Here is a 27,867-nt window from a genome sequence, read left to right as displayed (position 1 = left end):
GGTAAAGAAGGGACCAGGGGCAATTTAGGCAGGCAGGTGAGAGGGGCTGGATGCTGTCACCAGCAAACCATCAGTAGAGTGCTGCATCCCAGAGCTGAGCACTTCCCTTTGTTGCTGGGTATCTGTCCTGCAAAAGAGAAAGCCATAGGTGGGAAATGAGAGTGAGGCTTTCAATGGCATCTGAACCCCTCCAGCCAAGCCCTCACCTGTGCAGGCTGGTGGGTGGCAGGGCAATGATGCGGGGCCTCGAGGTGAGTACCACCTCTCCACGGCTCGCCTCTACCAGTATGTTCTGGATCATGTTCTCTAGTATTGCTTCTTGCAGGTTGGCAAAAGCTGGTAGCCTGGGAGGAGGGTGTCACTCTTGTTATCACGGTTACAGGCGTGCACGAGTGGACTGTGCAATGGGATCTGCACAGACACCCACTGAGACCCTCTACCCCCAACACCAGCAATACCATGGGGCATCCTGTTGCAGTTTCACAGATGCTAGCTCTGTGGCTAAGATTCAGACCTAGGCAACGCTGTTGCCATACCAGAGCCAGGTTTGGAGCACGGTAGTGATGAAAGGGTGCAGAAGAGGCTGTGTGGGGCTAAGGAATCCCAAAGGGACAGAATACACCTCCACAAAAGGCCCCAGGAGAAAGTGGTATCCGAAGAAGTGGTACTCGCTCTCTGATCCTAACTGTGCATTGAAGAGACTTTGAAGATGACCGCCCCATGCCTGGTAAACCAATCAGGTATCACACACTACGCAAAGCTGGGTTCTGCTCTTTAAATCTTACACTTACCAAGAGGTTGTCTGTAGAACCTGAGTTAAGAAGAGAGTCACAGGCAAATTGGGGCCAGCCTCGGTGTAAGGTTTTTCCCAGTCCTCGCCTGGTCCCCACTGCTCACCTTCTAATGCCTTCTTTCTCATCATTTTCTTGCTCCTCCTTCATTATGACTTTCAGATTCTGATGCCATTGCCACTGAAGGGACTGCTGGGACCCAGATGGCTGTGTGGTGGCCTTAATCTCCGACCAGGTCAATTTTATACCCTTCTCTATGTCCTCTTCCGTTTCCTTCTTGCTCAACTCCTCCTCCTCTTCCTCCTTCTCCTCTTCCTCCTCCTCATTTGCCCCCTCCTCTTCTTCCTCCTTTTCTTCGTCCTCATCCTCTTCCTCTCCTGACTTCTCAAAGACATTCTCCCCCTGCTCTTTGCCTTTGTCATCCTCATAGCTGCTCGAGGGCAGGGACAGGATTGGCATTAAGTACAAGCTGCTCTTGTGGGCCAGAAATTTGGCTGACTGCTCATTCCAGAACTGGCAGAAGTAAGGCACCTGCTCAACCAAGCTTTGGTCCACAGCTTCATGGAAATTCTTGTCTTCCAACAGGCCTCTGGGCAGTGGAGAGAGAGAGAGAGAGAGAGAGAGAGAGAGAGAGAGAGAGAGAGAGAGAGAGAGAGAGAGAGATGGAAATCTAATGAAAGGGCTTACAGCCAAGGCAATTTTGACTTCCCTGTTGCCCAAAGGACAGTTCTGGCTACTGGTTTTTATTTTTATTTTATTTTTTGTTTTTCTTTGTTTTGTTTTTACTATCAAATACTAGGGCATGGAGGAGAGCCCTTGGCGCAAGGCATCTTTGAGCCCTGTGGTGTCTTAGAGGTAAACAGGGTGTGTGTAGGCAGAGCTAGTAAGTCAGAGTTATACAGATAGAGGGTAGGTCTCTTGAAGCCCTAGGAAACTGCCTCTAGACATCATCAGACTATCCACAGAAAGGGAGAGAACCAGGACTCAGCCCTGAAGGTCAAGCTAACCAGCTCTATGAGACCTGGTCTATACCAAGGGTCCCCCAGTAGAGGGATCTTGCAAAGGAATTCTCTTTTTTTTTTTTTTTTTTTTTTTTTTTTTTTTTTAAGATTTATTTATTTATTATTATGTATACAGTGCTCTGCTTGCATGTACATCTGCAGGCATGAGGAGGGCATCAGATCACATTATATAGATGGTTGTGAGCTACCATGTGGTTGCTGGGAATTGAACTCATGACCTCTGGAGGAGCAGTCTGTGTTCTTAACCACTGAGCCATCTCTCCAGCCTGGCTCCAGAAACTTTGACTGACTCAGCTGGAGAGATGAGAAGGTGAGAATGAAGGTGCACAGAGCTGTGGGTACCTGATGATGGTGGCGAGGCAGTCAACCACAATCTGCTTCTTCTGCCCTGAGACAGGGTACCCTTTGTCAGGGGGTTCGTCCTCAAAAGGTTTTGGCTCTTCCCTGGAAGGTTTCTTCTTTGGCAGCTCCCTGGAGTAGACCATGATATTCTGAGTGGACTTGGCAACTGTCCAGTCATAAGGACATAAATATGCCAGGCACACTCCCGGTCTTAACAAAATGTAGTTACTGTACTTGTAAAGCCACACCCAACCCTTATGATAGAGCAGGATCGAGGAGGCTCCAAGTTGGCAAAAGGACAGAGTGGGAGCCTTGGTGGATTCCTCAGGGACTTCGTTACTATCCTCAAAGGGACCTAAGCAGTAGTAATGATAACTTGGGCCCATAGTGCCCGATGACTCTCATCCACCCTGTTCTTGCTTCAGCCCTTCCTAAAGGCTGTGTGTGGACATCACTGTTCTACAGTGCGGGAGAGGATTAAGACTAGAGAAAGATAGGTGGCCCATGCTTCCCCAGGAGCTCACCGGTATAAGAAGTAGCAGGGAAACTCAGAGAAGAAGTTGCTCAGGTAGTAGTCAGTAGCATGGGCCCTCGCAGTGAGGCCTAGACAGAGCAGGCCTGGCACAGGTGGTTGAGGACACGGCCACGTTGTCTTCTCTTTTGACACTTTCAGGTTCCAGCTGGCAGGCCAGCTGGGAGATGGTTGGTTTGTGATGGGAGGCAGCGTCTTTGGGAAGAGGCAGGCATGGGCCATAGGGCAACTATAATCCCACTGTCAATGGGGTCCCCTGGCGTAGCTCCCTAGGGCTGTGGACTTGCCTACTACTTTCCTCCCTCTGTCTAGGCTTAGGGCTTGTCTCTGAAGACAAGCAAGAACTCTTTTTAGTTACCCCAACATTGGCCTGGGGATTTCCGGCTCACCTTGTATTTCTTTGGAGGTTCATGGGCTTTATAATATGCTGTCTTCTGTAAGAGAGAACCCAGCTTAGGATGTGACAGCCATGTCCACTTCCATCTCTCTGGATAACCAGACCTTGCATCCCTCTTGGTTTTGCCCACCTCCCAGTGCTACCCTCTTGTAGAGCCACCTCTGGGTTAAGTGTCTCCTGCCTGGAGATGGACAAGGAAGATCTGCTCAGTCAAGTGAACGGTAGAGAAGGAAATGTGATCAAAACGTAGGGAGGCTGGCCCCAAAGGTGTTTGCCCTTGGTACCCTGGGTCTTTGGAACTCAGAGAGACAAGGAAACAGCCTGTGTTCTGAAGAATGCAGCCCCACTTCCATGTATGATGTGTAGTCATGGAGGGTCCATGCTTCCAGGGGAAGTTCTCTGAGAGTTCTATGTGCTGGTTACAGAGAAGAATGAGGGGTAAAGACATGAGTGTAGGCAGGCAGTAAAATGAGGAAGAACCAAGATGTTTTACATTTACTCTTTGTCTCCCTGCAGCTATATAGTAGCTTGTGTTTTGGAAATGGTCACTGGATACTGTGCATAGCTACAAATTAACACTCACAGCAGTGGCTCCAAAGTGGATATTTCACTAGCGTTACAGCATATTCTAAAAACATCTATTGTTGACTGAGTGTAGTGCCTCATGCCTGTAACCTGGGCACTTAATCGCAGCACTTGAGAGGCAGAGGCAGGCAGGATCTCTGTGAGTTCAAGACCAGCCTGGTCTAAAAAGTGAGTCCAGGACAGCCAGAGTTCTGTTACACAACAAAACCCTGTCTTGAAAAACCAAACCAAACAAAATTGAATGCCAATGCCCCATATTTTGTATAGGAAAGAGGAGCAAATGCTACAAAGAATCTCATTGTTCACTCAGCTCTAACTATTAACAACTCGTGGCCAAATCTTATTGCAGCTGTCTCTTACCTACGAATTACCTTGAAGGAAATCTCTAATTTATGTTATTTTCATTTTATAGTCGAGGGACTAAGAGGTTACATAGCTTAGCCAGGGTCACATAATTAGCAAAGGCTAAAGCCAAGAATCAAACCTAAGGCTCTCTCTAGAGCCTGCACCTGAAGCCACTAGGCCACAGTGTTCTCCATCAGAAGGTGAGCCCTGTGTGTTCCCAGCACGCAACAGGCACTCACACACACAAAAAAATCCTTCTGTGTGGAGCAGGGAATTGCCTGCCAGCTTTCCTCACACTCGGTAGGTCAGGACAGCTGGGGGAACTTCTAAGGCCAGCCTAGTGAGCAGAATGTAAGCTCCTAAAGCAGGCTGGCCAGCTTCCCATGGAGGCCTACCTCAGCCGGTCACCAGCACCGCTATCTCCCCTGGTGAAATCCAGGGATGGGAGGCCCGCTCAACCCTCCTCACCTTGACTTTCCTATCTGTGATGGTGAACTCCACCTCCTGCCGTGCCTTCTCTTCATTCCACTCCTGCAGTTCCTTGTGATACTGCCTCATGAGTTCTTGCCGGTACACCTGGGCCCAGCACAAGGCGAGAGAAGGCCTAGATCTGGAGGGTCTCAGCTAGAGCTTACCTTGGCACCTCAGAATCCTCCTGCATCCCATAACTGGGAGCTGTGTCTCAACCCCTATGTGTTTCTCTGTTGCTGCTTCCCCACCTTGCATATCAGGTCCACACTGTAGAAGCTGGCATGAACCGAGGCCTTCAGGGTCACTAAGATCGGGGCTGCCTCTTCGGGGGCCACCTCTCCTTCCGTGGGACTCACAGATACCTGTGGATTTGGAGGAAGGATGGCAGAGGATAGGTTGAGGCAAGGTGGCACAAGACAGGATGGGATAGGATTGGATGGGATGGGCTGGAGCAAGATGATGGGATGGTATAGAAAGGATGGGATGGGATTGGATTGGAGAGGACAGTATGAGATGAGATAGGACAAGGACAAGGTGGGATGTGGTGAGGTGAGATGGGGCAGTACAGAATGAGTCTGGAGCTTTGCCCTAAGTGATGAGTCCAGGAGCAAATGGAGCCTCACCTCTCCAAAGTCTAAGGCCCTTGGCTGCCAGGTGAAGACAACTGTCTCATTCTTGGTGACGTTGTTGAGAAACAGCAAGCGGCTACACTTGCTTTGCACAGGGATGTTCCCCAAGGAGATGTGAGACTGGGACAGGAAGACACTCTGTTGTTGAAGAGAACATAGTGTCAACTTTGGGAGCATGAAGAAGAAACCATAGAAACACCACCAGTTCCTAAGCATTTCCAACTGGCCAGTTATTGTTAGGAGTGGCCCTGTGGTGAAGGCACAGTTGTTCTCTTGAGTTGGGTGTGTTGCTAAGCTCCAGGAGCACAGGTAACTTTTCCAAATTCCTCTCAACATGCAGCGCTAGGATAACTCTCAAGAACCTCACCCCAAAGCCTATTGGGTCATGGGGCTTCCAGTGTTGATCCTGAATTAGGGGTCTAGTGGAGCTCTTAATGGAAAAATGTGTAGTGTAGGGGATCCATGGATAGATGGTTGTATATAGATGGATACATGGATTAGTTAATGGTATACGAGTCAATGGGTAGATGGAAAAGTACATCTGTGGGTAGCTGAATAGATGGGCAGCTAGATGATGGGTCAGGCCTCCCACCCGTAAGAAGCATGTGGACCAGAGGCGGTACTAGTGACCACTGACATCTTGAGCATCTGAACCCAGGAAAGGGACTGTTCTATCTGAAGATGGTACCTAAAATAAGAGGATTTCCTTATGAATCTTGCAGTACCCCTCAGCCCTGTGCTCATAGAAAAGGATGGGATCAGGGTCCTGAAACAGGTGGAGTGTCCCAAGCAGGGATCCTAGACATGGGCCAACAGGCTAAGCCTCTTACACAGCTGGTGCTGTCTTTGAGGCCGGAGCCAGGCTAACTCCAGGTCTCGCCCCTCTACCCCTCCTTAACCTATCTCCTTTTCTCCCCAGCCTCTCTAGCCTTCAGTACTGGCCACCTTGACTTTAAGGCCCTCCGTTGCCTCAGGCTTTCCCAGCTCCCTTTCTCCCACCTGCCCAGGAACCATCAGCCTAGAGTATACGGAGCTACTATCCCACGAGGAGATGTTGTGGAAAGGAGCAGTGTCACCCATGACATGGGGGTCGTATCCCACTCCTTGGAATCGGATGACAGCTGACTTCCATCCAAGGATGTGTATGGGTACATCCACCTGGGAGATTACAGAGACGGGGAAGGCGCTGGTGAAACTAAGACACAGTGAGGAAGTCACAGCTCCAACCCCAACCACTCCAATATTAGCCAGGCCACTGCTCACTGTGTAGGTCTTGGCCTCGATGGGTGAGAAGATCCACAGGATCCGAGCAGTAGTTGCTGGCTGGATCTCCCCTTTGGGGTTTAGGCAGCAAAAAATAGGGTGATCGAAATTTTTTTCTTGAACCTGTGTCAGAACACTGGTTTGGACATCGTATGTCACAGGTACTGAGCCGCCATTATATAGCTCATAAATCTGCAAAGGCAGGAATGGGGGAGGGGAGGGGAGATAGTTAGCCTGTAGAACAGATAGCCTAGAATGCTTTCCACTCTGGGAGGGCAGAGTATCCCCACAGTAACTCTGAAGGTCTCGGAGCCCTTATGGCTCAGTACCTGGATATTCAGTCTGTAACACTTCAGGATAATCAGAAACTATACTTGTAAATAGCAGCTTACTTCCTTCATTTGCCCTCAGTTTACCCTTGCCAGGCTTATAAAAGACCCTAGTGTGTGTGTCCTTGGCATTTGGGTTTGGGGAAAATGTCCACATACTTATGCACCATCCAGACCCTTTATCTTCTAAGACTTTCTTCAATCTAGTCCACCACGAAGACTGTCACTTTTGGGGGCTGGAAAGATGGTGCAGTGGTTAAGAGCACTGCCTATTCTTCCAAAGGACCTGGTTCAATTCCCAGCACCCACATGGCAGCTCACAACTGTCTGTAACTCCAGTTCCAGGAGATCTAACACCCTCACACCAATCCACATAAGTTAAAATTAAATAAATTGTTTTTAAAAAGAGAAGACTGTCACTTTCTGTGCCTGTTATTAGAGGAAGTCCTGTCTAAAGAGAGTAGGGAAGGGTTCTGAAAAACTGAAGACTGCCTTCAAAGGATGTCTTGGGGAAAAAAAGAAAAACAGAGCTATTTTGGTCCAATGCTTCTTTTTAGAGCTAAGAATACTAAAGCCAGAGAGGAATAAAGAATTCACCCAGGTTCGGCCCTGGACCTTTCTTCTCTTCCTTAGCCTGGCACATCTCACTGATGTCCAGTTATGGTGCTATAGGCTGGATGTCTGTGTCCACTCTTTACCCGAGTGCATAGGCTGAAAACTAATCCCCACTGCAAAAATCAAGTTGGTACTGACAGCCCACATCCTCGTTGCTGGCTAGCTCTCATAGAGTGGGGAGTTGCAATGTGGGCTGCTAGCAGGGAAAATCATCAATAGTCTTAATTGTGAACCTGTAAACTACAATAATGACCAGCACGGCAAAGATATGCCCATGGGTGCAATAATGACATGAGTGTTCTGGGGAAACCAGATACTTTCTGATTAGATTTAAGGCCCCTCTCTACAGGAGGAAATGTATGGTTTCAATTGACATGGTTTAAATGTTGTGCATGGTTTAGAACCCATGGTGGGACATCTCTTACAGGCCCCAGAGGTAAACTTGCTACTATTTTTTCTGCTAAATGACATCAAACTGCCCCTTAACTTTGTATCAATATACCCATACTTAGTGCAGTTCGTAAACCTCATCAGAGAATTTTCTTTATGCAGTGGATGGTTCACACAGAAATTCACAACTGATCAGAGAGCAGGAAATAAGTGTCGGTGTAGTGCTCAGCTACAAATGGGCCATCTATGTCATAACCTCCTTCAAGGCTTGGGGACTGTTGCAGAAGAGGGTCAGAAAGAGTGTAAGAGCCAGAGATGGGTAGGACTGGGACTGGAGTAAAACAGCATCTTTTGGACATGACAAGATGGATGCACTGAGGAATTCACAGCACCTGTGATTACCTGCACAAGACCAAGCCAGTTGACCTTCCATCATGAAGGGAAGGAGGGGTTCGTAGTGCCCCATCCCTACCCAACTGAGGAGCTACTGATGGCTGGCTGAGCTCCAGTGGAAGGCTCTACACCCATGACAATATAGACAACAGAAATTGGACTTAGTGAGTCATTAAAAAAAAAAAAAAAAGGCTAGGTGTGGTGGTGCACATCTTTAATCCCAGCACTCAGGGAGGCAGAGGCAGGCAGGTATCTGTGAGTTCAAGGCCAGCCTAGTCTACAAAGAGATTCCAGGACAGCCGAGGCTACACAGAGAAACTCTGTCTTGAAAAAGCCAAAAAAAAAAAAAAGGTGATGTCCATCTCTGGCCTACACACATACACATACACACACACTAACATGTATACACACATGCACATACATGTAACTATACATGTACATAGACCCATACAAACCTGTACATACACACCTACACACACATAGACATACACACAAAAGTAAGGTTTACAACTTCTAAAGATTCATAGTCCTATACTCTGCTCTCTGGAAAGATGTGCAATGGTTTCCAAACTGTGGCTGAGGCCTCTTAGCCAACAGGTCTGGATAAACTGAGTCAGGTAGTTGGCATTTAAAATAAAATAAAACAGGATAAAATTTAAAAGGTATTATTTGAGCCATGTGGTGGTTGCACACATCTTAAATCTCAGCACTCCCGAGGTAGAGGTAGGCAGATCTCTGAGTTCAAGGCTAGCCTGGTCTCTACAGTGAGTTTTAGGACAGTCAGGGCTATATAGAGAAACTCTGTCTTGACAAAAAAAAAGACATTATTTGTGTACTTTGTATGTATGAGCCTAAGTATAGTTTCAATAATTCTGGTTGAGTGTATATATAAACACTGGAGTGAAACACAAACGATATAAAATATATTATCTGTGTGGTCCATGATCAAGAAGATGGAAGATCCTTGAGCTAATGGGGAAAAATAGTTCTGCATGGGAATGAAGCCTGCCTTTAGTACCAGAAGGTTTTGGCCATCTGTTTCACGTGGAGCAGTGTCTGTCAGCCTGAAAGAACCGACACAGACACAGAGACCAATCCTCAGACCTCTTAGTGACAGGATCACACAGACCACTGACCTGGCGTGGGGGCAGCGTGTCACCGATGGGAACAGGAATGAACTGGTGAGTGGTGGACGTGAAGTGAACGTACTTCTGCTCTGGCCTTACCGTCACACCTATGAAATGTAGCTAGAAAGAAAGAGCCTATGGCTGGCATGCTGCCCTGCAAAAAAAAAAAAAAAAAAAAAAAAAAAAAAAGGGCATACCCAGCAGAGATACAGTTCCCAGTTCCCCAGGAGCCACCACTCCCAGCTCCTCTCAAAGAGCTCCTGCACTCAGTCCCCAGCAGGACGAGGGTGGGAGGTCTCACCAGGATCTCCCGACCATGGGACACCTTGAAGATCACGGAGAGGTGATCAGTGCCGATAAACAGGTGGCTGGATGGGAGGAGACAAGTTGGACCATGAGTTCTGGGATCTTCTTTGAGTGGGAAAACAAGTGTAGCTTTGAGCCAGACAATCATCTCTGGGCTGGGATGAGGCAGGCATGACATAGACATCCCTTGCAGGGGATGGCCTCCCAGGGGGATTGTCTCAGGTCCCCTGGAGTCATACAGAGAAAAGGCAGGGCTAGGGATCTCTTGGAAGGAAGGGCACGGTAGGGGGGTGCAGGAGCACCTGTATTTGAGCTCCACCATCTGCTCCTGGCCAGGGCTCAGGCTTCCAGTCTTTGGGTTGATGGTGAAGAGGCAGTTTTCCTCTGCACGCATTTGGTGGAGCTCGGTACTGCTAAGTTCGGCTTGCTCTATCCACACATCCAGGTCCAGCTGCTGGTCGCTTGGAAAGAGGAAGGCCCTGGAGACGGCAAATGAGAGGAGTGAAGCCAGGCAAAGCAAAGGCCATGTGGAAAGATAGGCAGAAAGAGGAGCTTTCACCACACCGCTTGAGCTTTGCATGCCCGTTTCATAAGCTGGCCCATGCTCTGGTGAGCAATTGTAGCTGGGTGGAGTCTCTTTTCATAAACGTCCCCCAAACCCAGGAATAGCCAGCATGATGGCTCACACTTGTCATAGTAGCACTTGGGTGACTGGGCAGAAGGATTGTTGAAAGTCAAGGTCAACTTGGGCTGCATAGTGAGTTCCAGACTAACCCAGGATTAAACAATGAGACCCTGTGTGGTGATCTGAGGGAGAATGGCCCTTCATATGGTTGAGTGATTGATCCCCACTTAGTGGAACTGTTTGGGAAGGATTAAGAGGTGTGGCCATATTGAAGGAGTTATGGCCACGTTGGTGGCTTGGAGGAGGTGTGTCACCGGCTGTGGGCTTTGAGGTTTCAAATGCCCGTGCCAAGCCCAGTGTCACTCTTTCCCTGCCTGCTGCCTGCAGGTCAGGATGTGAAGTCTTAGCTGCTTCTCCAGCATCATGCCCATCTGCTCCCCCCAATCCCCAACCCCTCTATTCTTCATGAGCTCAGCAAAGAAATGCTAGATTTGCAAAAATTCATCTAAGAAATTGAAATGAACCATAACACAGAAAACACAGGAAAGTCGGGCCACTTGAGCTCTGGAGGAGGCATCGCCAGGCTTCCTGCACTTTTAAGTGATCCCTGCTGGCAGGATCCGGTCCTGTGAGCTCTCTACTTAGGTCTGTTCTACCCTGGTTACCAACCCCTCGGACCCTCTCCACAGACAGTGTGGACTGGGTTGTTCCTATACATGCGTGCCCCATGTCTTCCAAAATAGTCCAGGACACAGGCCAATGCCCTGAGTTCTAAAGACACTAGCTCCCAGCCTGCTTAGGCCAGCCAGTATCAAATCTGAAGCTCAAGGTGGTGGACGCTGGGCTTCCCTAACCAGGCCAGCAGTCCTGTCAGGATTTCTAGTTACTCACAATCTTACCTTTTCCTATCAGTTGCTGCATAATGAGTCAACCTCTCTTACCACCATGGAGGCTCGGGACAGTCAGAGTATATTGTATGTCCGTCAGTGCAGAGCCTCTTCCTTCACGCTACACTCCCAAGATGTCTTCTGCTCAGCCAGAAGGTTCTGACCACAGATGCACCTGCTCGCTTGCACACTCTCACTTCACGCACCTTCCCACAATCCACCCCGAGGCTAGGCCTTGACTTGCTCTGACCCAGAGAAGGACCCTTCTTTTACACTTCTCATTAGTCAACCAGAACTGAAAGTCTGTTTATAGTCATTTACTAAGAAATCTAAGTACATTCATACCAGGAGCGTGAACAAGCCTGGCATGGAGACAGGTGGCTTGCTGGGCATGCGTTCTAGGCCCTGATGAGAAGGCAGAAGAACGGGAGGATGGACAGGCTTGGCAGGCTCAGGTCCTTAAGCCTGCCTGTGCCCGCGAGGTGACTCTGGTTTGTGGCCAGCTTCCTCTCCCCGTCCGTGCGGCGCAGCAGCTTTGCTCAAGAGCGCCCTCCGGTGGTAAGTTCCTATGTGGCAGCAGACGCCTGCCTCCACGGTAACCTAGACTTGCCTCAGTCTGGCCCTGGGTCCCCAAACCGCAATCTGCCAGGCAGTGTGGTGCCTAGACAGTGCTCATGCACGGAAACAACTTGAAGCCTTTTTACTGACTAACTGGTGTGGGCAGGCATTTAATCTGGATTTGAACCTGGCTCTGCCTCTAAGAGCTGTGTGGATTTGACTGAGTCCTTAGTCCCCTGACCCTCATTTCCTATCTTTTGAACAAGTCTGCAGACGTTTTTCTCACAGGACCACTGTAAAGATCAAGGATTGAAGGCGGGAAAAACACAGTGCCTGGTCTGCAGCATTAATTCAGTTACTGATACAGTCGTGACCGGTTTGAAGTGCACAGTTCCCAGAGCCTAGTTGCAGCCAGTGGCAATCAATCTCCTCTGGGCACCCCCTTACCCTGTCCATGGGAAACCTACTCACAGACCTCAGGTGCATATCCAAGGAAGGCTCAGGAAATGGCTACTTCCTACTCCTGGCCTCTGGGGCTCTGTCCCCAGACCCCTTGTAGCATCCCCCTTTCTTCTGCCCAGGCATACCAGTCCAAGGGCACCAGTCCACTGTTCCTCAGGATGAGTACCACCACTGAGGGTGGGGCATTGAGCGGCGCTGCTCCAAAATTGAAGTCCAGCTTCAGAGGAGTGAAGACAGGAGGTGTATGGCTCATGCTGTGTGAAGTGGAGAAATGGCTCAATGAGGGAGTCGGAGACAACTCAGGGCTCTAGCCTTGGGTGTCCGTCCCCAGGGACAAAGTGAGCAATTGAGAACTCAGTAACAGTGAGATAGCTCTTTAGCGCTCAAGTCAATCACTGCCTTCCTCTAGGAAGAGGTAAAGATTTGGGGTCTCCTCACACTCAGCTTCTTGGCAAAGGCTTAGTGTTGGGGTGTTGGTAGGCAGTCTGTGAACGTTCACTATGTCCTGCCTACCCCAAGTCTAGCTTACCTGTGCCGGGTGGGCACCTTGTAGGTGAGCTCTCTGAGGGTTGGGTCACGTGCCAAGTAACTGTTGAGGGTGTCCAGGGAGAAGAGGTGCCACAGGTGCTTGCGGGTGATGCCTTCCGCACTGCCCATGGAGCAGGCATCCAGGATGGAGAGTAAAGGGTACACAGCCACCAGGGAGATACGGCACAGTTCCTGCGGCTCTCCAGCCCTGCTCTCTGGGAGCATGGGTGTGGGGGAGAGCTGAGCGTTCAGCTCCCCTGTGGGTAGGCACAGAACTCTGGTCAGAAACAGTGGCTGAGCTTCAGTCTTGGCAGCCAGGCCTTGTCTAAGACTTTCTATGTGCTGGCCATGGTCCTGTTTTTACACACATTCTGGCATTTTAAAACAAAGGCACCACTATTTATTTTCAAACTCAGTTCAATGCAGCATAGCTCATAGGCTATAAAAACTACTCTTTAACACACACAATACAATAGGTCTTATATATTCACAGAGAAATGCAACTACCACCACTAATTTTAGAACGTTTCTATTGTTCCCCACCCCCAAACTCAGTACCAACCAGTCAGCACTCCCTACCGACTCTTCCCCCACTATTCTATTCTCCCACTGTGTGTGTGTGTGTGTGTGTGTGTGTGTGTGTGTGTGTGTGTGTGTTTAAATCCATTCTGAGTGTTTCAAGCATAGAATCATTCAGTGCTTGGCTTTTTCTGGCTTCTTTTACTTAGCGTCATGCTTTCTATGCGCATCGATATGGTGGCATATGTTAATACTTTATTCTTTTTTTTTTGGCCTATAGGCTATGATCATCTCCTTTTTACTGATGGGGAAGCTGAGGCATATTTAAGTGAGACAACTAGCTAGCACCCCACTGCCACTGAGTGTGTGAGAGTCAGAATCCAATCTCCCTGAGTGAATACTCTTCTGATGCCTGCTCCAGGAACTTTCAGCTGGCACAGGGAAGAGCAACATCTCTGTCTCATGGAGGAAAGACCTGAAGCTTGGTTGAGGACTTGCCTTGGATTCCAACACAAGGCGGCACATTTGCTAACCCTTCTGTGTCCGCAGCTCAGAAACATGTGTATAGATACCACACAGACAGACACAGTTGCACACATCAGGTCCCAAAGGCACAGTCTACCCTGCCCTCAACTCACTGTGCTAGCTTATCTTGAATGTAGCATGCCTCCAGCTCTGTAGCTCACAATTTACCTCTTCCTTTCTCCCCTCCCTGGCCCCGAATCTCTACTAAGTGCCAAGGTACCTTTGTTGGATAGGAGACAGTAGCTAATGGTCCAGGAATGCTCGGCATGGATTTTAGGACAGGCAGTCAGATAGATGGTATCCTGGGAATGAGGCGGCATGGTCCCCTCTGAGCAGCTGAGTTCTAGAGCTTCTGGGGGAATGGTGCAGGGGTCATCAGTGGACATCTGGACAGAGGTGTCCCGGTCTCTCATGTCCGTCCCCAGATACTCTTCCCCTGGGTCACCACAACACTCCCTGATAGCAGAGAAGCCCAGGGCAAAAAGAACCATGCATCTTGAGGCCATAGGCATTTGCCACAGTTAAAAAGTGGAAATGCTAGGTTTTCAGCTGTCTTTCTGGACCCATACCATGTACGGGTCAACTCTCTTAAGCATACACAGACAGACAGACAGACAGACAAACACACACACACACACACACACACACACACACACACACACACACACACACACACACACCTCCCTTGCTCCAAACCCAGCCCAGGCCTCAGTACCACAGGGGTCATTGTTGAGGCCCATGGGCCTGTGCCGCTCCAGGACTAGTCGGTAATAGAGGGTGCAGTTGCCGTCATTCAGGAGTTCCAAAGACTTGACTTCCTGGCTGTTCACCAGTATGTTCCCAAAGTCCATCTCCTTTGGCTTGGCCTGAGATCACAGCCAGCTAGCTGCTGGGGGGTGCCCCTAACCCTTAGTCTTCAGAACATCCCCCAGGGAAAGGCGGATCTGAGGCTGTGTGCAAGGATCCATATATTGTCCTCTGCCTTCTTAGGGCTGGGTACCTGGGCCTTTCCCTCCCACCTGGGTCTTGGCTCCACCCCGCAACAGGGCTTGGACTCACATAGAGGCATCCAGAAACTCCCATGCCCACTAGGCGGATCCTGTAGTGTATGGTAGCTTTGGGCTTGGTCTTTTGTGGCTCCTTTCTGGCTTCCCAGACCCACATCCCTACTCGGAACAGGTATTTGGTCTCCTCCAAAGGGCTGAAGATCCACGTCACTGTCTGGGGTCATAGAGATGATTCATTCTTGCATGCACGTGTCCAGGACACCCCCTCCCGTGCTCCTGGCTTGGGGAGGTCCCATTACCAAAGCTTGGCACCACTTCCCATCCGCCTGTTTTTTCACATGCTGAACACTTTCACACACATCATACTATCTTGTCCCCAGAAGCCTCTCAATTCAACATCCCCATGACAGGGCAGCGGTGATATTTTCCAGACTCATTTTGGTGGAAACTAGAGCCTCAGAGAAGTGGAGCCACTGGACCAAGGTCAGAAACCTGGTGACAGGCCACTGGGGCAGGAACTCAAGTGGGTTTCTACATCTGTGTGAATTTCCCATACGTGGGTATTTATGGGTACCACACATTGGTAGTTACTGCTCTGAGTCTGACCTACCTCAGAATAGGGACAAAGCTGGTTGTTTTAAGTGATAATTTTGGGTCCCCCTTTTGCATTGATCTGGAACCTCTGGGTGTCTCCTTTCTCACCCCTTCCTAAGAGAGTTAGCCGTTTGGCCCTTACCCAGCTGATTCAAACTACCTGCCAGGAATCTTGCTGCTTGGGTATCACGAATGATGACGTTTAGACATGCCCCAGGCCCTGGTATCACTAATGCTGCATTCAGTTCCAATTCTGCACTCTTAGTCTTGTCAGTCTTTTAAACACTTCCCCGCTCTCCCAAGCCTCAATTTCCTGTATACTGAGGGTGAGGAAGGTGTTACTAAAACCTAATCACAGTCTAGGGGAGGGGACTACAGATTGCTTAGGTGTACATCATAGGCCATGAGAACCACAGGTAAGAGCTGGAAAAAGCAAAAGTGTCAGGTACCCTCTGATCTACCCTTGGCAATGGGGCTCAGACACTCACAATGTTCTCATTAGGATGGATGATGCCCCCCTTGGAGGGGTAGACAGTCAGCATCTTTTGGTGCTGTTGGGAGACTCTCCACTCGAACTCCAGGGGTAGTCGTGAGGGGTTATGAAAGGTAAAGTTGCTGGTGCTGGAACATCCCACACAGGTAGGCTTGAAGAAGATGCTTTTGAAGGTGTCCAACTTCAGCTGCAATGGCTCCTCTCTGCTCTGAATGCTCAGTTCCTGAGCCAGAGGAAGGAAGAGAAGGACAAAGCCATGACCCTTTGGCTTTCCCTACATGTCTAGGAAGCAGGGCTGTGCAGATTTTTACCCTTGGGGTTGGGGGGAAGAGAACCAATGCTGTCTTCCAGCCTGGACATAACAGCTTCTCTCGAAAGCAGATGAAAAAGAACCCAGAGGGGGCTGGAGAAATGGCTCAGTGGTTTAAGAGCACCACCTGCTCTTCCAAAGGTCCTGAGTTAAATTCCCAGCAATCACATGGTAGTTTACAACCATCTGTCATGTGATGTGATTCACTCTTCTGGCCTGCCATGAGCATGCAGGCAGAACACTGTATACATAATAATAAATAAATCTTTAAAAAGAACCCAGACACCTTTAATCCCAGCACTCAGGAGGCAGAGGCAGGAAGATCGCTGTGAGTTTGAGGCCAGCCTGGTCTACAAAGAGAGTTCCAGGACAGTCAGGACTACAAGAGAAACCCTGTATGAAAAAACAAACAAATAAACAAACAAGAATCCAGAGCTAGGTGTGGTGGAAACCTCAGCACTAAAGTGTGTGAGGCAGGAGGATTGCCTTGCGTTTAAGACCAGTGTGGTCTATATATAGTGATATAGTGTCTTTTTGTTGTTGTTGTTTTTCCAATGCAGGGTTTCTCTGTGTAGCTCTGACTGTCCCAAAACTTGCTCTGAAGACCAGGATGGCCTTGAACTCACAGAGATCTTCCTGCCTCTGCCTTCTGAGTATGCCGCCACTGACCGCCTTGTGATATATTGTCTTTAAAACGCAAACAAACATCAAACCCTCAGAAGCCAAGAGAATGTGTCAGTTTTTCGTGGGGGCAGACATGGGTCTACCATTCATCCATGACCCTGGGCTGGCTACAAATACCCTGCTGCTGCCTGTAGGTATGACTCTGGGATCTCTGCCACTTTGTCGCCATGGTGAAGTCCAGAGCTTCCCCTCTACCATTCATCTGTTCTAGAGGAATGTCCCCATCCCCATCCCACCATCTACTCTGGCAGGGACCCTAAAAATAATGGTTTTGAAGAAACAAGTACCAGAATATGGCCTAAGGACACATGTCCTCTATCACTGCCTCCTACCTTGAGATACTGGGGGTAAAAGTTGAATTGTAGGTAGAAAATGTGCTGCTTCCATGAGGTGCCCTTGGGGTACGTGCTGATAAGGAGGACCTGGTGGGCCCCAGGAGCGACGAGGCCACAGGAGGGCTTCAAGGTGATGTCTGAGCTGCTGTTGGGGGCCAGGCTGAAGATCAACAGCATGGAGCCTTTGTTGACCAGAAGCAGGCTCCCGTAGGTGGGCTTTCCAGAGGACACCGCTGGGAACATCTATGAGTTGAGGAGAATAAGAAGGAAAGGGACCCTTCCTCAGATCTTAGTCCTTAGGCATATACTCGGAGCTACTAACATTTGGACGAAGCTGTCTCCAAGGAAACCCAAGATCTCTGAACAAAGCCCAGCCAGCAGAGAATTCCTTGGACATAGGGACATGGCAGTCCCAGGCCCCAGGGAAAGTCAGACCTCTAAGGCCTGTCCTCAAGGTCAGTCATGGAGTTGGTTTGTTAGCCGTGTCTTTCAGTTACTCTTCAGAGAATTACTTTTGGTCGTCTTGGTTCAGAAGCCTAGGGTCATTAGTTCTGGATGATTCTCACTTAGGTATCAGAAGGGAGTCAGCCCCAATAGTCCCAGCTCCTAAACATTTCATGGCCATCTTGGATAGAGCCAGAAGTAAGCTAAAAGCTAAACAGGCTACACAGCACTAGGCCTGTAATCAGTGGCCTGAGGTCCCACTCGGTTGCACCAGCAGTACATGTGAGTTAATAGAGAAGCAACGCAGGCTACCACTAAGCTGTAGAAAGGCATCGTGTTATAATGGGAGGAGCTGCCAAGGGGCCAAGGGCATCAGTGCAGACACCTAAGCATCAGAAGAGCTTTCCTTCAGGAAGGGATAGCCTCAAGATAGGTGTCAAGGCAGCAAGGGGTTGTAGAACACAAGTGCCGCTGGTGGAAAAGGCAGGATGGCCCCAAGCCTTTGTCTCACAGTGGCACCTTCCCAATAACAAAATGACTAGTAAAAAATTGACCGTACAGATAGACGCTGGGAAGGAAAAGCAGAATTGGATTCTGGGGACTTAGGCCCAGGCCACACACTTTTCAGCTCTGTCGTCCTATGTCCCATGACAGACAAGACCTCCAAGGACCTAGGGAAGAGATCTGGGAATTCTGGCCCTCAGAAGTGACTTGGTTTATGCTTTGGGCTGGCTCAGCCCTAGGGTCAAACCTAGGGCTTGGGATTCAGCAGGTATTCAGTGAGCGGCCAATGAGGGGGTTGGGAGGGTGTGGAGGACTAGCTAAAGACTTCAGATGTAGTGGGAAGGGGCTGGTGTTCAATCTCTAGACTGTTCTTATTCTGGGACCATGGTCCAAGGATAAGCTATTCACTGGTCCAGATCCCTAGGGTGGCCAGGAAGGACATGGGGACATATTGTTGAGGCTGTTAGAAAGAGGAACAGGGATGTGCAGGCTCAGGTCCCTTGTCCTGCTCCCACTGTTGTTGGGGCCATGCTTACCTTGGGTGCATCCAGGGAATATTGGGGGATGTGGTGCTCTAAGGCAGGGTGATAGCTGTGACCTCGAGCCCGAACCCTCAGACACCAGGATGGGACCACTGTGCAGTCCTCTTCAATATTGCTGTATCTCTGAAGGACCTGCGGGGCCCAGCCCACAAGAAAAGTCAGAGTTCACAGTCTGACCCTAGAAGACAGTCCCCTTGCCCCTCGTTGGTCCTGTGTTATAGGCGTCCTATATTGGGCATAAGAAAGGAAGGTTTGAGGGAGACTGCCAAGGACAGCCATGCACAGCCCCTCCCACTGGAGCCTCTACCTGGCACTCACCCTGCACCCTCTGCAGGGAGGAGGATGGGGTGAGATGTGAAAACAGCATTCATTCCATAGGAATGAGCTCAGGACAATGCTGGCCAATGGAAATATAACATACGCTACAGATTCTGACTAAAAATGCAATTTTAAATGTTTCGATTGGCACATTAAAAAAATGAGTTAATTTCAATAATATATTTTTATTTAACTCAATAGTTCCAAACGCCAATCATTTTTGCCACGCAATCATTATAAAAGCTGTTAATGAGACATCTTTACATGCTTTTTATATTCACTCTTTGAAATCTGGGCATATTTTATAGTCGCAGTACATCTTCTCTACTTGGATGACCTTATTCCAGAAGTTCGGTGGTCACGGATGACTGTCTGGTGCCTGCCTGCCTACCTAATGGAACATCACAGGTCTAGAGCCTGTAATCTGATGTGCTCAGAACTGGCCAGCCAGAAGTTAGCATCATATTCCTTCCGGTCTCCCATACCTCTGCTGATTTATGATAATAGGAACATTATCATAAAGGTAAAGACTCTGCTTTGAGGGTCAAGCATAATGGCACATGCCTTGATCTACACAGGGAGTTCCAGACCAGCTGAGCCTAGACAGTGAGACCTTGTCTCAGAAAAAAAAGACAGACAGAAAGGAAAGGAAGGAAGGAACAAAAAAAGAAAAGACGCTGAGGGTGTCGTTTGGTTGGTAGAGTGCTTGCCTAGCATGCATCAAGGCCTAGGTTTGGTCCCAAACAACAATTTAACTGAGTGTGGCAGCTAGCTCATATCTGCAATTTCAGGCATGAAGACCAGGCATTCAAGGTTGTCCTTGGCTATACAGCAAATTCAAGGCCAGCCTGCACTAGACAAGATTTTCTCTACAAAACAAAACAAAACAAAACCACTCCACAACCATGCTCTGAGCAAGTTGTGAGTCTACATCTGTAAGCCCAAAATTGAGAGGCTGAGGCAGAAAGATTGCAAGGAGTTGAGGCCTGCCCTGGCTATATAGCAAAAGAAACCCTGTCTTAAAATAAAATACAAACCACAATATAAAAGCAATGCTTTTTTGCTTTGGAATACCTCCTTTAAAGACTAGAATCCAGGGACCCCATTTGAGACCCCAAGAGATCTCCTCCCTAGGCACTAAGTCCTTCCAAAATCCATGATATCAGCTGGGTTCTTTCCTGGAGGGAGGGGAAGGAAGGGAGACCACACAGAAGTGATTCAGAAAAGCCAAGTGAGGCCCTGGGAGAATCAAACCAGTAGAGGGCAGTGTCCAGCCAAGGACAAACAGGAGAGGTCTGCCTGGAGCGGATGAGCCCTGTAGCCACAGGTCACCCTTGTGACCAGACTCTACCCTTTAGGTTCCAGGGAGGGACCTAGTTCCCCCACTTGTTTGGGGTGTATGCACACACCTTGTAAGAAGCGAAGGCTTCTAGCTCCACAGCATAGAGGCAATTGGGAGCGGGTGGCTGGAAGTGCAGGCGCAGGGCAATGGACTTGAGTGGGGGCACGTCACTAGTGTCTGGGGTCACCCAGAAAGGGCAGCCAGATCTTCGAGTCCAGATCACGGTGATCTTGCCCTTGGTGTGGTTCCTCAGGCACAAGGGAAGAGGGTTGGGGGCCTCAGGCCCAGGACAAGCACCAAAGTCCACATCAATAGGCTCTACACTGACAGGCGGGGGAAAGATGGCCAGGTCCCTAGTGCCGTCACAAAAGTACTCCGCCATGGAGGGGACATAGGGGTACTTTGGGGCTGGCAAGTCCTCCAGATTCTGCAGAGGGAGAGACTGGGACAGGGTTCAAATGTCATTCCTCTTGGTTCTGACTTTCTCCTGCTCCCTCCTTTCCAAAAAAGACAGCAAGTGCTCCATGTAGGGCCATCCCCAGCTCCAATGGTGTAGGACACAGGCCTATTCAATGAGTGCTAGGGGAGGGACTGGGAACCTGGAGAGGGCAGACCTGCCTCTGTGGGGGGGGGGGATGCGGGGACTTGGGGTGGGGCTGGAATGTCTGGCATTCCACATACCTCAACAGGCAACATTAGGGCCCCATCCTTGTCCCTTTCTAGCTTTTTCTCCTCCAGCATGGCAGCCAGGATGTCAGGAGGGTAGAGTGTCAAGCCCCGAGCCAGGTGTGTTCGGTACCAGGCAAGGTGCTGAGGCCTCAGGATGGCTGGCTTGGTGTTGTCTGAATGGCAGGTCCCAATCAGGTCCAGAAACAGGGGGTCCTGTGACATTTGTCCGTTGCGAGACAGATCATGGGGCAGGTGGTGGGGCAAGGGGACTTGGGGGTTGGGCAGAGGATAGCAGGGAGCAGAGGCTGAAGGGTGGCAGGTTGGGGGAGCATCCTGAGAGCTGCCTGCTAGTTGAGGAGATAGTGGGATTCCTGGGCAAGTCAAGAGGAGAACAGGCCAGGCTTGGAGATAGGCTGCTCAGCTATTGCCTGCCCTTCCCCCACTTGTCATGGCTCCTGGGCATTCTTCTGATGGTCAGTGCCAATCAGGAGCCTATCAGCATTTAGCTCCACCCACCAGTGGAAGGGCTGAAACCACATCTGTTCTGTCCTTTCACTCCAAGGCCTCCCAGAGCTCATGCTGCACTTGTGAGAATTGGGCAAGGAACCCCTTGTCCAGGTACAGGGGCTAAACCCAGAACCCAGTGGACGAGGAATCCTAGGAGTACATTTCAGCCTCAACCTTGTCATCATGTCCAGGGCTGGGTTTGGGTTCCAGCTTCAGAGGTCTTCTCCCCACCCCACCCCCACCCACACTTTGTCGGGTGATGCCTAAAGCATCCCCTTCCCAGCCCACGGACAGTAATGGCAAAAGCAGTAGAGCCCATGGCCTGGCTCGAGAGTAGTCAAGGTGAACTTGGCACACCCACCTGGACCAGTGAGCTTTCATGCACCCCTGGTCATGCTCTGCCTCTAGAGCCATGGTAGAGGTTCTAAAGGGGGAGATGACTCAGCCAGATAGCCTTAGGTGTTCTGAAAAGAGGGGGGTGCCCAACAGGTCTTACCTTCATCTTTGAGTCTCATGGCCTCTCACCAGAATGAGAACGTGCCCCACCCCCTCAACCCTGGTCCCTTCTCCATCCCTCACCTGGTGATGGACGAGACAAGCCACCCTGCGGAAGCAGATGATAGGGTGAGTGGGCTGGTAGGCACAGTGCAGGGTCATACGGGCCTTGCCTGCCAGGGTTCCAAAGGCAGGCTGGATGCTGAAGACACTTTCCTGGCAGTCAATATCAAACTGGAAGTGAGCCATGCAGTCTGACTTGTTCTCAATCCACAGAGTCTGTTCTGGGTGTTCCCCGAGCTTGACCCAGCTGAAGTCGATGCAGGAGTGCTGCAGGACTACCTCAGGACCTAGGAAGAGGAGATGGGTCCTTGTGAGAGGGCCCTGCCCTTTGGGTGGGCTGGGTGCCGGCTTCAAAAAAATATCTCATATGAGGTCCCACTGCTTGGATGGAGTGCTTCCTAGAGGCAGACGGCCAGGCTGGATAAGGCCCAGGGACCCTGCAAAATTCTCAAGAGTTTTACCATTGCTGTATGGAAAGATGGGATGGCCAGGTATCTACAATGCTTCCCCACACGGCCACCAGGGGACAGCAGACACCCAGGCCCAGGGACCAGGAAGTTTTCTCTGGAGCTGACTCCAGAACTCAAGGGAATGACTTCTTAATGAGCTGTTCTGTGGAGTGCAGCCTCCCGGGAGGACCATTACCTCTACAGAAGCCAATGACTTGGAGCAGAGTTTGAGAGGCGTAACCAGAAGACACGATGGAGAAGTAGTCTATGACTCTGCTATCCAAGGTCTTGGGGTGGAAGAACACTGACAGACATTTCTTCTCTCCTGGGGACACGGTACCTTGGCTCACAGAGCATGAGAAGGCATGGTCTTTGCTCAGCATGTGTCCGGACAATTCAATCTTAAAGGGGATGTTAACCTGTAGGGCCAGGGATCCAGGGAAAGAAAGGTGCTAGTCTTGGTGCTAGATTTGGGTGGTTTGTGCATCATACCCAGGAAGCTACATGGTGGGGATCAGGGTATCCAGTCTGGCCAGTGTGAATATCAGGTAACCCTAGGGGAAAGGGCCCAAGCTGTGTGTTCCATCTTAAGGCAGGTCCTGTCACTCAGCTATTGACACATGTGTGCCCTGTGCTTGTATCAATAGACACTAGCATGCCGAGGCTTTGGGTCTGGGGGTGGAGAGGAAGGAGGGTGGGCTGTAAGCACAGCTAGTCTCGGGGTCCCTGAGCCCCGCCTCTTCCCTCTTGCCGCGATCCCTTCCCAGTGCTTGCACACCACAGATGGGTTATACAGCCTGATTTGCCGCTCTGCGGTGCAGCCCACGGAGACAGAGCCGAAGTGTAACACCTTCTGGAAGTTCTTCGGATCCTGATCTTCTGGCTGCTTGTGCTTTATGCTGACCTGCAGCTCTGCACTTATAGCTGGGACAGAAATAAGGGATGTCTTGAGGAGAGCCTATCAGGGCCTCTATAGGCCCAGCTGAACAGTCCCTACAAATGATGTATCATGTGTCCCCCACTGCCACCCCCACCCCCCGCCCAGGAAGGATAGTCTGTGACTTAATAGAAGATAAAGCCTAAGGCAAGTAGAAGGACAAAAGGCCAGTTGGGACCTGTGGGGGCACACTGAGGTTTAAAACGGAGGGAGGGCTTCCAAGGGCCTCTGGTGGGCAGGTAGGAAGGCGGGCCTACCTATAGCCAGTATCTGGATGCTCTTCTTCTGCCTGCTGCCCTTCCCATACCAGCACAGTGCCTCGACTTCATGAATGACGTGGGGTATGAGGGTCTCAAAGGTCACTTTGATCTTACAACCCACGCCTGGCTCCAGAAACCCCGTAGTGGGAAGTATCTGGAATGGGTTTGAGACTTCCCAGGTGAAGAAGGTGGGCAGGTCCCTAAGAGTGAGGCGGTAGGGTCAGGTCCTGGGGTTCTGCTGGCACAAACCTGTCTCCCCCTACTCCCCACAGCTCTCCTCCCAGGGGCTGCTATTTCCATTGGAGGGCCTTCTTACCCAACATTGTTCAGACAGAACCAAGTCTCCACTGTATCCCCAATGGCACACATAGGCATTTGCAAGGATGATGGGCAGCAGACTAGCTTGTGGCAAGGCACAGTGGCCTTCAAGGGCACATCGAACACCTTCTCTTCATTCTCAAAACACAGCTTGTCGGTGTATTCCTTCTGCAGGACAAGAGGTAGAGGAAGAGGCAGTTACCAGTGAGTGGTACCCAGATAATACTCGGGGAGCATACACCCCACCCCTTCCAAGCCATCCCTTCAATAAGTCCCTGGCAGGTGGGTTGGGATGTGGCCCACCAAGTCAGAACTTCCTCGACACTTATATTTTCTTGTCCTCTGAGAAGAGGGCCACCTTTTTGGAGAAACAAGGAATTCTGAGAAGCCAGATGCAATAGCATACCCCAGTAATTGCAGCTATTCAGGAAGCTGAGGCAGGAGGATTGCTTGAGCCTAGAGGTTCCAGGATCATCTGGGCAACATAGTGAGACCATGGCTCAACATAATGAGCCTCACGACAAAAAGTTTCATAAAACATTCTGAGGAAGCTTTCAGGGAGTAAGTGCCTAATAAATCTAGAATTTTCTGGTGATAATTACAGCCTTTCTGACTTCATACCCAATAGGGAACACCCCCTCTATTGAACAAGATCAAGGTTTGAGCCCCTTTTGGCCTCTTCCCAAGCTGTAGATTTGTTTGTTTGTTCATTTGGTTGGTTGACTTTTTTTTTTTTTTTTTTTTTAGACAGGATCTCACTTTGTAGCACTGCCCGGCTTGAATTTACTACGTAGACCAGGATGGCCTTAAACTCAGAGAGATCCACCTCCTCTGCTCCCCAAACGCAGGAGGTACAGGTATGTATGTAGAAAGCCCTGCTGCTCAGACAATCCCCTTATCCCGAGGTCTCTGTCTTCCAGCCCTTCCCCACACCGTATTGCTCTCTGACACACCTTACCTCTTCTAGAGGTCGGAATGTGATGGGGAGTGTGAACATTATGCCTGGGCTCAGGAAGATGGGCTGTGGGGTGATAGTGAAGAAGAACTTGGTCTTGGGAGGCCTGTGGAGAAGAGCCGGGTGATGAACACATCAGAGGTGGGCTCAGAGGAAGCTGGAAGACTGAGGAATCTCAACGAGAGGCCAGACTGCAAGGGGACCTATGCCCTTCCTCCTTCTCTTAATTTTATTTATTTATTGAGACCTGGTCTCATGTAGCCCAGGCTGGTCTTGATATTTAGCCAAAGGTGACCTTTCTTTTCGGATCTGTATCTACCTCCTGAGTGCTGGAGTTCTGCAGTGTTAGAGATCAAATCCAGGCTTTGTACATGCTAGGCAGTCTACCAAATAGGCTATATCCTCAGACCCCACTCCTGTACACACACACACACACACACACACACACACACACACACACACACACGGGTATATGTGTATTGAGCTGATTTTAAGTTTTTATGAAAGCTCAAAGGGACAAGAACATCAGGTGATCTTGAGAAGATGGAGGGTTTACATGGCCAGATATCAAGGTTACTATAAATTCTACTAAGCAAGCCCATGATTACACTAGTAGAACAGATGCACAGAGCAGATTCCAGCCATAGATTTACACTGTTTGACAGGCAGAATTTGTCAGTGGTTGGCAGACCATCAGCTGGAGTGCATCAGCTTCAATAAATGGGGGCACTGAGAAAATTGTACATTCAGTTGAGGAAATACACCATCAAGCCGTTCACAAAAGGCAACTCCACATACATAAAAGAACAATTAAGAAATCTCTTTAGAAAAGCAGGTGGTGCACACTTACAATCCCAGCACTCAGGAAGGCAGAGGCAGGCGGATTTCAGTAAGTTCGAGGACAGTCTGGTCTACACAATGAGTCCAGCACAGTCAAGGCTACACAGAGAAACCCTGTCTCGAAAAACCAAAACCAAACAAACAAAAAAACAGGGGGCCACCTTCATGACCCAGAGTATATACAGAAAGACAAATTGAGGCTTTTTGTTTGTTTTTTTAAGGATTAAGAATTCATAATGTAAATGAAACTATATCACTTAAGGATGCCAACACACATGGCAAATCCGTTTGGGAAAAGCAAGGAAGTCCTTAGAACTGGAGGCAGCAAAGTAGGCAGGTCCCATAATGTGGACACCAGCCAGTCATTATTTCTAGGGTTCTTCATAATGCACATGTTTTGAATGTTCCCCTGACTTGGTGACCTTTCAAAGGTCATTTTGTTTTCTATTTGAGGTGAACCCACTTTGGGAGCTTGGGGGCTCAGGCACCAAGTCCCTGCTCCCTTGTTCTGGTACCTGTACTTTATCTTCTGGGTTTTCAAGGAGAGATTTTTCAGAACCAAGTTCTTTGTGGTCTCCTTCCCCAGATCCCAGACTTTCCACTGCAACTCCTCAGTGAACTCGATGCCTGAGATCACCCTCTTCTTCATGTCATTCTGCTTCCTCGTGATGCAAATCTTCCTGTTCAGGGGATCTACAGGCTGTTTTGGTAGCAGGAAAGAAGACCAGTTGGCAGGAATAGGAGGCTGAGACTCAGAAAACATGGCGCTCTGCCATCTCCATCCTGCATCTAGCACTTGAGGGATGGTGAAGGAAGGATAAACTGGACACTTCATCCTGCCATGGCTATTGCCATGAACACTCAAATCACTGCCGTTTTATCTCTGACCAATTATTGCTTGTCTGTTATATAACACAAGATGCGGTCATCCACTCAGCAAATATTTGTTGACTACCATGTGCCAGGCACCATGTGAGATGCTTGGGCTATCATGGTGAAGAAGACATACAAATCCCTTCGCTCTGGTGATTACACCCTCAGTTTCAATATTTACTAAGAGCATTGGGTGGTCAACGTGCTATTTTCTTTCCCTGATTGCCCATGGAGGAAAAGTGGCACAAATAGGGGAGTTAATCAATTATCAAAATCAGTTGGTGCATCCGTCAGGATCTACAGGAAATAAGAAGCCATCCTAGTGCTCAGTCGGGGGGGGGGGGGGGGGGAGCAGGGGGTTCAAATTCAGTAGGTGGGGTGCTTACTGGGTGAACATGAGGACTTGAGTTCACATCCCTGGTACCCATGTAAACGTTGGTTGTAGAGGCATGTGCAGGTAACCCTGGCAGGCTAGGGAGTTGGAGACAGGCAGAATGCAGGGGCTTTCTAGGCAGCCAGTCTAGCATAAATGACAAGCCCTGGTTCAGTGAGAGTCTCTCTCAAAGTATAAAGTGGAGACTGAGAGGGGAAGACATGTAACGTCAACTCTGCTGGCTTCTACACATGCCCATATAGACAAGTATACACACACACACACACACACACACACACACACACACACTACCAACTAGTGCAATACACCATCAAAGACAGTGAAACAACCCACAGGTTATTGACATCAAGAAATGGTCAGAGGCCAGGTGGTGGTGGTACATGCCTTTAATCCCAGCACTCGGGAGGCAGAGGCAGGTGGAATGCTGTGAGATTGAGGACAGCCTGGTCTACAAAGTGAGTCCAGGACAGCCAAGGCGATGCAGAGAAAACAAAACAAAACAAAACAAAAAACAAAAAAGAAAAAAAGAAGTGGTCAGCAGCATTGGAGAGAAAGCTCAAGAGGTAATAGGCCTTGCTGCTCATGCAGAAGACCAAGTCAGTCCCCAGAACCCGCCTGCACTCAAGTCTTCCCAAGTCTCCATTTGGATGGTGGGTGAGTGCTGGAGTGTATATAGGAAAGCCAGACCCTCAGATTCTCACCCGGGTAGTGATGCTGCTACTTGCCGGTGTGCTGGCACTCGGGCATGATCCATCATTCATGGTATTCACGGCATAGTTTCCACTGTCCCTGGCCCTCATAGTGTGGCCTGGGCTTGCTTGGGTGATTATCTAGCCAGAAATTCCTACCAGATGCACACGTGAATCTGAGCTGGGAGAGGAGCAGAGGACGAC

At 49.6% G+C, this 27,867-nt stretch overlaps 1 protein-coding gene across 1 annotated transcript; it reads right to left on the bottom strand.

Annotated features, from left to right (window-relative positions):
* Nucleotides 1–24: 24 nt before the first annotated feature.
* Nucleotides 25–27,862, bottom strand: Cfap65 (cilia and flagella associated protein 65). The gene is made up of 32 exons (XM_051154546.1): nt 27,676–27,862; nt 26,223–26,407; nt 24,871–24,973; nt 23,911–24,080; nt 23,592–23,794; nt 23,176–23,321; nt 22,594–22,816; nt 21,970–22,235; nt 20,896–21,096; nt 20,282–20,656; nt 18,549–18,686; nt 17,062–17,307; nt 15,731–15,958; nt 14,701–14,862; nt 14,357–14,507; nt 13,862–13,993; nt 12,599–12,854; nt 12,195–12,323; nt 9,840–10,016; nt 9,533–9,599; nt 9,241–9,351; nt 6,378–6,569; nt 6,114–6,272; nt 5,109–5,252; nt 4,734–4,847; nt 4,483–4,590; nt 3,077–3,121; nt 2,680–2,882; nt 2,156–2,284; nt 898–1,380; nt 207–344; nt 25–127 (listed from the first exon to the last, which is right to left on the bottom strand). The coding sequence occupies exons 1-32, from the start codon at nt 27,772–27,774 to the stop codon at nt 25–27; spliced, it is 5,586 nt and encodes a 1,861-aa protein (XP_051010503.1). The 5' UTR covers nt 27,775–27,862.
* Nucleotides 27,863–27,867: the final 5 nt, after the last annotated feature.

The sequence above is a fragment of the Acomys russatus genome, chromosome 12 (genome assembly GCF_903995435.1).
Source record: "Acomys russatus chromosome 12, mAcoRus1.1, whole genome shotgun sequence".
Taxonomy (NCBI): domain Eukaryota; kingdom Metazoa; phylum Chordata; class Mammalia; order Rodentia; family Muridae; genus Acomys; species Acomys russatus.
Note: the sequence above shows the minus strand (reverse complement) of the source record. Positions and strands in the feature narration are given on the sequence as shown.